The sequence below is a fragment of the Chaetodon trifascialis genome, chromosome 14 (assembly GCF_039877785.1).
Source record: "Chaetodon trifascialis isolate fChaTrf1 chromosome 14, fChaTrf1.hap1, whole genome shotgun sequence".
Classification (NCBI taxonomy): domain Eukaryota; kingdom Metazoa; phylum Chordata; class Actinopteri; order Chaetodontiformes; family Chaetodontidae; genus Chaetodon; species Chaetodon trifascialis.
The window spans coordinates 21,771,897-21,782,644 of NC_092069.1; the positions used below are offsets into that span (position 1 = coordinate 21,771,897).

The window sequence follows — 10,748 nt, forward strand, 5'->3', positions numbered from 1 at the left end:
ATGAGTAAGCATACACAGCCTGTGAAATTTACACTCACTGGAAATACACTGTTATCAGTCCAACAAAGATACCAGGGCTGCACTAACAATGACGTCCATTTTTGATGAATCTGCCAATGTTTTTTTGTCAATTCGTTAATTCATTGTTTGTGCTATAAAATATCAAACCCAGTAAGAAATGGCCATGATCGTGCAATCAAACAGCTTGTTTTGTCCAGCCAACACTCCAGAACCTTAAATTATTCAGTTTACTACTCCATTAGACAATTTTTCCCCTAAACCTCTTATATTGTCTCATTTTAATACATTTTACAAGGTCAAAAGAGCTGAAACAATCCAGCGTTTGACAAAGACTGAAACTAAGAATTAAAATTCATTTGGCAGAGCTTTGTTCTTTCCTGTGAGCTGCTCAGATTTATCCTGTTACCCACTGGAGGGGAATCAATTCTTAGACAATGAAATCAAATCTTCACAAGGGAGAAAGTGGAACCAGAGAATGTTTGGCATTTTTGCTTCAATAAAAAGAAAAGAAAAGAGTAAAACGATTTTTGAATTATCCAAAAAGTTACTGTCGATCGACTGATAAATCAACTACTTGTTTCGGCTCTACAGTACACACACAGAAAAATGTGCACTAATATCACTAAATCAGCACACTTTATTCCACCAGGCACTCAACACAGAGGTAAAACTAACTGATCCACTGCTGCTTTCTCCCTTTAATTCACCTTTGACTCATAAGCTCTACGACCGGCTCACACATAAATTAACAGCAGTCTGTCTGCAGCCTTTTTAACTGAGGATGAAAAAAAACAGAGGGGAGGCAGAGTAAAAGTGAGGAGGAACACTGAGGTCATTCTGCTCAGGGTTCAAACCTCTGTCCCATCACTCTTGGTGAGGACAGACGAGCGTCCCTCAGCTTCTGGTTGGAGGATGAGGACAGCAGGTCGTCAGTCCCTGGGGGCTTGTGAGGCGTAAATAGGGAGGGACAAGCAACAATGCCAGAGTGCAGGTGACACCTCGTTTCTCATAAAAACATCACCTGAGACGATTCCTTCATAATTAACTGAGAGCCTGAAAAGAACTTTTCACTGCTAGTTTTAAAACATCATCTGGACCAGCACACAGGGTCAACAGGATCAGGGTCCTCACTGTATGCCACTGATGGCAATGCAGACATCTATGAGCTCCCAAAATAAAAAACACTACGGCAAAAAAAGGGCCAAGCAAGAGCACTCTGAACCCAAATTCAGTTTTTTTCACCAGCTGCAGAAAAGCCAGAACACTGTGTTTCTGTGTTCCTTCAGGAAATTCACTGCATATGTTGTTTACTGCCTCGCCATTCTTTATTGTTTATTTTCTATTTTTGCACTACCTAACTTATTGTTCAGATTTGTCTTTTTGTCCTAATTGAACTGTGTGTCTTTTTTCCTACGCAGGTCCACTGAGTGCAAAGTGCAGTCAGATTCCTTGTATGTGCACATATACTTGGTCAAAAAAGCCAATCCTGATTCCTAAATAAATCATTGTTTATGAGCAAAGTAGTAGAGAAAAGTAGGCAAATATTCCACTGGAAAACACCTGGAATACAGATTGCTTTTAGAAACTTTTGACACTGTATGATTGATTTTTTTTTTTTTTCCTTTGGAGGAGTAAAATGATGACTTCATTAACAGCTTTGAAGAGGACTGAGTGGCAGCCTATACTGGGCGTCATACACATTTCATACATACTGGCTGTAACATGGATTATATGCAGCTAAGTCTACTTTAGGAGTGAATTGTTCATTCAGTAGGAGCAGGAACAGCAAGAACAATGACACGACATCGGAAACACCCCTTTAATCCCTTAATAGCAGACTGCAACAGACACAAACGCTCACATTTACACAATAGACGAGCTAAAGATCGCAGAGACCCAGAGGAACTGCAGTAGATGGTAGCAGAAGAAGCAGACTAAATGTTTTGGGCTTCGCTTGTAGTCCGTGACTGAATATCTGTTGGTTCATGGAGGTCAGAGAACAGAGTGTTGGCCACAAAGTCATTTGGGAAAAGATTTCTTAAGCATTTAATGAGTCACTTGTACTTTTATGGTTACTTTGCGTGATGTTGAAATAAAAAGATGCCTTATGTCTATTTATATAGAGCAATATAAATATGTAAAGATGAGACAAACAGCATCACTAACAATACTCCTATAATGAAGAGGCAGACGCAAACATTTGGGAAAATCTAAAAATATAAATATGAAAACATAAAATGTATATTTTTGGGGCCTCTAAAGTAAAGATTTAGATTGTATTACTGTGATTTCTGAATACGAAAACAATACATCCCAGACAGCACAGACTGTGCTAAAGACTGCGGACATTGTGTACAGAAAGATAAAAACCGCCTTTCAGTGTTGATCAACTCGGTGAGTGAGCGCAGAAACAACACCGAGAATACAAACATGAGGGAAGCGTTTTGTGGTCCTGATTGTTTACAGCTGTTGGCTTGTTCAGCTGGAGAAAAAAAAACTGACACCATACCGAGACAGTCTCCGTGTATTCTCAATAATCCATCACAGCCATGCTTGACTGATCACTTTCTGCTGTTACGTGGTGTTAAGACAAAAGGAAAATGATTTTCTTCATTTCGGCAACATTTCGCGCTTGACTGCACAACTGGCCCAAACAAGAACAACTAGCAGCTACGTGACTGAACACATGAAGAGAAGAACATGATGAGTCACCATGTGAGAGATTCTTCACTTAGTGTGTAAATTAACAGAACTCAATCAAATATTAAACTGCACACATGCTATAAAATTCGTGCTAAGGATCACAAAAGATCGTGATGACACAGTCCGAAAAGCAGTAAGAGGCTTCTATAAATGAAATGAACTGGTATGAAATGATTTCCGCTTCAATGATTTTTGCATTTATGCAATAAAAAGCCACATCACGTGAATGCATCAAATTCCTATCGACAAATACACGCACAACCACAATCCTGGACTGCTGGACACATGCAGAGCAGTGGAGGACGGAGAAATTCACAGCAGCTGTTTATGAAGGCTAAACTATTACACATTCACTGTCACGACCCATGAAAAGGCTAAAACCGGCAGAGAGATTTCAACCAGCCACTGCAGCTGTCCGAAGTGTTTATTTTCTCATTTGCTGGATATCTGTCACTAATCCCACAACACAAGCAGACTCCTGTATGTTTAGACATATTCCAATGACTTGCTGGTGTAACCACTCATGTGCACAACCTTGCTCAAAGATTTGAGGAATGTGCAATCATTAACCATCAACCTCAACTTTGGTTTTGTGCACTCCTTTACATAACCTGCATGACAAAAGAGTCTGGCACAAAAGAGAATTCACTATCTTCTCTCACAGTTAACATCCCCCTTAAACATACAATGTGGTATTTTCATAAAATCCTTATTAATTGCACCGGTAGTCATTAAGCCAGCTGCAGTCAGCATCCAGCTGCTTGCACTCACCCTCTAAAGGAGAGCATCATCCTGTGCGTTGGCCAAAACAGTGACGTGAAAAACTACACAGTCAAATTAATCTATGTAAATTACTTCACGTGCTTACATATTGCACCTTTAATATGGGACTTACAAGGCAGTACAGACAGAATAATGGAAATTTTTGCCTATATGCTACATTTTTTGTTTAATTACCTAGTTATTGCAGCAGGAACACTGTGAAGTAGTGATGTGATCACTTTTATGTTACGTATTTTATGGTAGGAAATAATACAGGTCACATGGAGGATATGGACCAGGAGGGCGTAAATCCCAAAACTTGACTCGATCGTGTGTTTTTCATCTCACATGACTTCCATGACTCTCATTTTGGAAACCATCCCTCTCTGTAAATTCCATTAAACTGAACAGTGCAGACTTCTGCTTCGGTTTCTTCCTCCACCGATCAAAAGGTAAAATGTCAGGATGGTCTGACGACCGTCTCCCCCAGCTTTCGTGTCTTTCGCTGCTTTTATTTTGTCCTTTTGGCTCAGCAAACACGAGTTGACCATGTGCCAGCTGTGTTACGTAATATTAAGTTGGAGAACAGAACAGAACAGAACAGAAAGAGAACAGATGAGTCTTTTGTGAAGTGAAGCAGAGCGAAGACACGAGAGCGGTACCTCCTGCTCACTTCCGGGTTAGACCGCGCGTTTCTTACGTCCGGGCTCTAACTGACGTCCGACCCCGCCTGCAACCTCAGCAACCCCTATATCAGTCTTTCATTTGTATTAATTAATTTATATTAAATTAGAAATGTTTCCTCTCGTGATTTACCTATATTTACAACCCCTGTAATGTAAAAACAAAGGTTACCTTAGCGTGCACTCAGTTTATTTAAGGATTTTTGATCATATTTTGTCAGACTGTTAATTCCACTAACACCGTTCTGCGGCCTTCTGAGATTTAATTAGCTACAGCTTCTACCATGATAGCGAGTTATTAAGCCAACGAAAACACCACCAAAACTGAACATTAGCTGACTGGAATGATTGCAAGAGTAGTTTCTTTGTGAAAATATTTCACAAGTCCAACATCTTGCCAAATACAGGACTTAAGTCAGAGGCCTACACAGGCTACAAACGTTCTCATACGGCTAACGTGCAGCGTAGCAGGTTCCCTTCAGACAGTTCAGTCAAGGAACGTTAATATCTCACAGAACAGAGAAATTAGAAACTCACCAGGTGGAAGACAACCTTCTGGCGACAGAAAACATGATTAATCAGAGAACGGTGGGGATGACTGTCAATTAGTCAACAAACAAAACAAACAAACGAATCAAATATGGCGCGGGAATTCTTCCTCGCCTGATATCGACTTAGCAGCGGTGTGCTCGGTGCTGCCCCTGGTGGCCGCACCTGGGGGCCAGCGAGCAAGAAATAAAGCCTGCGTCACTTTTAATTTGATATGTTAATGTTTATCTTAATGGGAATAAACCCCTCTCCATCCTTCATTGGACTGCATTTTTTCTGCTGTTATAATTTTTGTGAATATTCCTAACTGAAGGAAGTGTTTATGTTCAATCTTCTAGGCATCCCAGATATTCATAATAATAATATGTAGGATACCAGCTCACTGCTCTGATATGGGGTCATACTGTAGTGGTTACATAACAGTTTAGGATAAGATAAGATAAGATAAGATAAGATAAGATAAGATAAGATAAGATAAGATAAGATAAGACTTTATTGATCCCACGCTGGCAAAAAGAGGTCATTATAGCCAGCAAAATATTACTATGCATATGTGTATTATGTATGGATTCTAAAAATACTAATTGCCATAAAAATACTCCTACCCATAAAAATGCTATTGTCAATATGCTTATGACAAAACTACCGATGTTGTTTAACATTTAGAGATGATATTAACAGTCAGCCTCACATAATGAAGCGCTTTCTCTTCCCAGCTGAAGACCGTCGTCAAAGTGCTGCATTTAAAAACTACTATCAAGGTAACATCAGCGCATTAAAATGCATAAAAACATAAAAAATAAACCCTCCAGAGTCAATTCAGTAGTCTCGTTAAGTCTCAGACAGCAGTACGCATGCGCGAACTCATATCCTAACCCGGCGGCAGTTCCGTGAAGAAGTCCAGCACGTGAACAGCTGACCACTATCTTGGTGACACATGCTTAGTCTTTGGCTCGGTAAACGTACAGATGAGTACTTAACGTACTCGCTTGTCGATTAACGACCCCTGAGCGACATCAACCGGGACGTTTTGTGTCGTTTCGTCGGTAACCGAGCAGGGCGCGTGGTGTGTGCTTTTAATGGGTGACACTTTCGCCATGCTACGTACATGTAGCCTCGCGCGTGCTCCAAACTGTTGCATAATCTGTCTCAGTCTTTAATAAACATCTGTAGTGTGATTATTATCGGACTTACCTGCGGATCCACCTGCGATAATCTGATGAGAAGCCTCCCGCAGGATGCTCTGTGGCTTCTTGGCTGTCATTTCTAGCGCTTCGAGTTTCCTGGCGAGGCAAAAATAAGAGAGGAAATCGTTAACGGTTATCTAGTGTTGTAGGCGAGCGTGGAGCAAGTCATGGGGGGCTGTAACAGAACGCCTCAGTGCTGTGAACAGCCAGCCTACCGGTTCCTTCCCTGCTCCGTGCTGAGGTCGCCCGGTTGACTGCCGCCGTCCTGCTCCTGTAGCAGCTGTGTTATCTGTCCCCGTGCTCTCAGGCTAGGCTAAGCTAATATGGAATCAATTAACGGCTGGTTCGTTCTACCCTCCCATTGCCTTGCAGCCATGAAGTGTTTGAATACTGTAAATAAAAAATGGATCAGCCCTGACCCCTGACCAGTGATCGATGTGAGGCAAACAGACACACAATGAGCACAAAGGTCATTTTATATTCATAAATGTGCATTTATACTTCAGCTTTGACACTGTTTGCACTGATGCTTATTATGCACTTTATACACTTGTGCTTCTTTTTGCGGACTATAATCAGTGTTATATTTATTTATCCAGCTACTGTACTGTGCAGCAGTCCAAAGGGGCCTTAAACCGAGATTATGTCATGTTTCTGCAGGTTCCAGCCTGACACACACTCTGATCCACCAAATGAAACTTGCTGCCTTAGTTTGATAACAATACGATCCTCCACCCATTATCTGCCTGCTGTGTACTGCATGTGATGTGTACTGTGTTTGCAAGTCTCAGGCATCACATTCATTATTGGTTAATGTTTTAATTACTGTTTTGATGAATTGCTTAATTGCTCAGTCCATAAAATGTCAGATTTAACCCAGGTGAAAAAATAGTATACTTAAGTGTATTAGAAATACAATTGAAGTATAGAAAAGTCATGATAAGTACACTTTTACTATGTGTGCTTAGTTTTAAGTATGTTTGACAGATGCTTTTCAAAAGTATACTTCTAATTAAATGTCTCCAAGTTCTACTTAAATGTTTTAATATACTGATTCTGCAATATACGATAGGGGTATTTCAAAGTACTTATCAAAAGAGTGCTTTATTGTAAGTGCATTATAAATTGTACTTAAGCGTTTTTAACAGTAATAAAGTGTACTCATGAAAAGTATACTTGTTTTCAAGTCCTTTGCAGTACACTGTTACCATGTTTAATTAAAGTGTACTTTAATTTCACTTCATTTGAAGTAAATTTAAGTATATTTCAACACATGTGTGATCTAATACAGTTGTACTGCAGGTGTGTTTTGATTGGTCATGAATCCTGATATTCACTGGTGTACTTCAGTACACTTAAAGTTTGGAAAAAAGTTGTGCCAATTTAGCAATTATTTACTTCAAGTATACTTGAGTACACTTAAGTATATTTTAAGGCAACAAAAATAGCGCAAAGTGTACTTCATCCTTCAAACCGGGGAAATGCTGATGACTCATTGTCTCATCAGTCAACTAATCAAATAATTGTTCTTGTCTCTATAGCGAGGCTGCGATCAGCTGAGTTCAGCTGGTTATAGATGATTATGCCTCGAGACATTTTGATAACATTTAGGTTTAGGTAAGAAAAGCATGAAGTCTGGCTCAGCCATTCAAAGGCACTACTGGTATCAGCGTGCAGTATATCGATTACTGATAGACAGCGTCCAAACCAGATCACAGAGAACGGTTACAAGCATCTGAGTGGTGTATTTTCATGGAGGTGGAATTTGCCTTTGGACAAAACTCATGAAAGTGGCTGCTCAGTTTTTCGGGTTTGCATAAGAGACACATACAGGCCTCTTTATGTAAAGCGCACATGGCCATTGTCCTCCGTCTCACCCCGACTTATGTAACATGAATCTCATATTTTAAAGATGTTTCAGATTCCTGCGTCTTCAGCGGTCAAACGTTGGGTGAGATCAGAGAAGTTCAGACTATCACGCTTTAGGTTTAATCATGTGGCTCGACCAGTTTTAGTCTACATCACATCCCAAAACTTCCTGTGCACACGTTTGACATGTGACAACACATACCTGTTATATAAAGTGACGTTTTTTCTCTGTACAGTGACTGCAGCTCACTCACTGACCCACTAAGACTTACTGCGGTGAGGTCGTCTCTGCAGTTTTTCAGGTCAGAGTAACGTTAAGATGAAAGATCAGTCAATTAATTCAGCTCTTAATTGATAATTGACAAATTGTTTATGTCAGTTTCAAGCAACAAGTGGTGAATTCACCGGCTCTAACTTATCATGTGTGAAGATTTGCTGCTTACTGTACTTACTGTACTTACTGTACTTGAGTATTTCCATTCTCTGCTACTGCACTAGAAACATTGTATTTTTTATTGTGCTGCAATTATCTGACAGTCACAGTTACTAATTACTTATGATTTGCTTATATGATATGGTAATATACTACTAATCTATCCAGTAATAGTATTTTAAATTGGCTCGACAGGAATGAACAACAATAAAATGCTCTTGCGTGTTTTTGTTAGTGCTAAAAATACACTACTATAATATTCTGTGACAACATGCTAAAGGTCGACCGGTCCAGGGTGTACCCCGCCTCTCGCCCGTTGACAGCCGAGATAGGCTCCGGCCCCCCCGCGACCCCGAAAGGGATAAGCGGCATGGAAAATGGATGGATGGATGGAACATGCTAAAGGTGTCATTCTGCAAAATTGAGTACTTCTACTTTTGATACCTGAATATTCTGCTGATAAAATACTTGTGTACTTCTTTTAGAGTAACATTATGAATTCAGGATTTCTACTTTTGATGGAGTATTTTGATACTCTGGTATTTCTACTTGTACTTAAGTAAAGGATCTACCTCCACCACTGCTGTACTGTAACTGACAACGTTTTTAAACACGATCAGCTTCTAAAATCGGATGATTACGAGGTTGTTAAATCAGCTCCACCTGCAGTAAAATGTTGCTTTCATGTTCATGCACGTGTAATGACAATCCAGTAACGTCAGATATATGTAATGACGTAAAACCCTGAATGTGGCTGCTTTGCAAAATGAGTATATAGTACATTTTGCTGATACTTTTGCTCTTTTTAGAGTAATTTTGCAGTAGGGTGCTTATATTTTTACTTTTCCATGTTTTCTGTATCCAACTGACTGATCTTTAGGTTTGATTACATTGGGCAGGGGGTCAAACTGTGCTTGGAAAACACTGTAATTTCCACTCTTTTAACTATGTGATTGACAAATCCATTCATCAATTAATAGAAAAGAATTGGCAGATTAATTGATAATGAAGTTAATCCCCAGTTGCAGCCTGTACATTACGACCGAATGAAAGACGCTTGTGAATCAGTTTTCTGGGAGAATCAATCAGGTGCTTATAAGAAAGAACAGAAGGCTTTTTAAATCTAAATGAGCGTAAACTGTGCACATACATCCCTTTATATTCTAGCTGGATATTGTTTTCCAAACCAAGCCTCTTTCATAATGACACAGCCAGCCAGTAAAATACTGCAAAGGGTTTAGAGTGAGGGTAAGAAAATGCCCGTCCGTCCAGCAACACTGCAATGTTGTACTTTAAATCCAGTTTTTGATTTAAACTCTTAGAAAGCTTGCGGCCTGAGCTGCGCTGCAACGTGGAAAAATTAGTAAAGTTATTTTCTTTTTTGATGAGCGATGAAGGCACGGAGAAGTTCAGCAGTGAGCCCTATAACGAGCGTTTCATTTTGTATAAGAGCGGCTGTGGAACAACAACAGCTTCAGACAAGCCGTAAAAATGTGGGATTTACAGCATATATTTGGCAGGAAAATGCCATTACCACTTTGACCCCCTTGGATAAGAAAGAGCAGAACAGCTTCCACCCCTCCAACCTCAACTCCAATAAAACGTGTGGACTGGGCAGGCTGTGTACAACCAGCACAGGGTAAGTATATAGTTTATGGATGTGCTGAATGAGAGATGAAGTTTTTTTTAGTAATCCAGAGTGTAGAAACTGTGTTCTTACTTACCAAGAGGAGCTTTGCTTAGGAGAAGAATTTAGTTTCTGTTGTATGAATCCTGTTTCTCATGTATGCTGGCAAAACATGTTCTGTAGAAGAAAGCCAACGCTCCAGAAAACAGGCCAAGAACATGAGTGATGCGTTCAAGAACATACATTATTATGAGACTTTCAAATTTTCAAGTGCTGTAAAAATGTTACACAAATGTTACACTGTACACTTTCTGTAATCATCAGTGTTCCCCCCAAAAATGAAAAGACAGAACAGCAGAATGACGAGCTTTCATAGGAATTATACCTGTGAAATAAATACTTACGGTTTCAGTGATGGAGGTACTCAGATCATATACTTCAGTGAAAGTAGTAATACCACGCCTCTTCATTACAAGTAAAAGTCCTGCATTGAAAATTTAACTGAAGCATAAAAACAGATGTATCATCAGCAGTATGTATTTGAAGTATTTAAAGTACTTATAATGCAATATGGTGTTTTTCAAAGTGGTTTATATTTACATGTTAAAAAACCTTTGAAAAACTTTAGTTAATAATAATTACTATAATAATTAGTTATTTGGTTTACATGTGTGTGGATGGCTTTTGTCTCATGTAATGCACATCAGATCAAACTGAACAAGAACTGGATTATTTAATATGTCATTTTTCATTCATTTATATTGTGACATATATCATTATTGGAAAAGACACATTAATGTTTCAGCAGCATGTTGAAAATGTTTACTGCATTAAAACTTTTGCATAAAATAGATTAAATTAAGATAAAAGGAAAAGATGGGCTAAAAAGAATCTATGAAAACAATCAACGCAGA

General features: G+C 39.3%; 1 protein-coding gene across 1 annotated transcript in view; it reads right to left on the reverse strand.

The window, feature by feature from the left end:
* Positions 1-6,344, reverse strand: part of slc25a21 (solute carrier family 25 member 21) — a 92,740-nt gene extending 86,396 nt beyond the window's left edge. Inside the window, exons 1-2 of the mRNA XM_070979597.1 lie at positions 6,121-6,344; positions 5,913-6,001 (exon numbers count right to left, since the gene is read on the reverse strand). Of these exons, the coding sequence (XP_070835698.1) occupies positions 5,913-5,982 (70 nt within the window). The 5' untranslated portion in view covers positions 5,983-6,001; positions 6,121-6,344. The remainder of the gene's footprint in view (positions 1-5,912; positions 6,002-6,120) is intronic.
* Between the last annotated feature and the right edge of the window lie 4,404 nt (positions 6,345-10,748).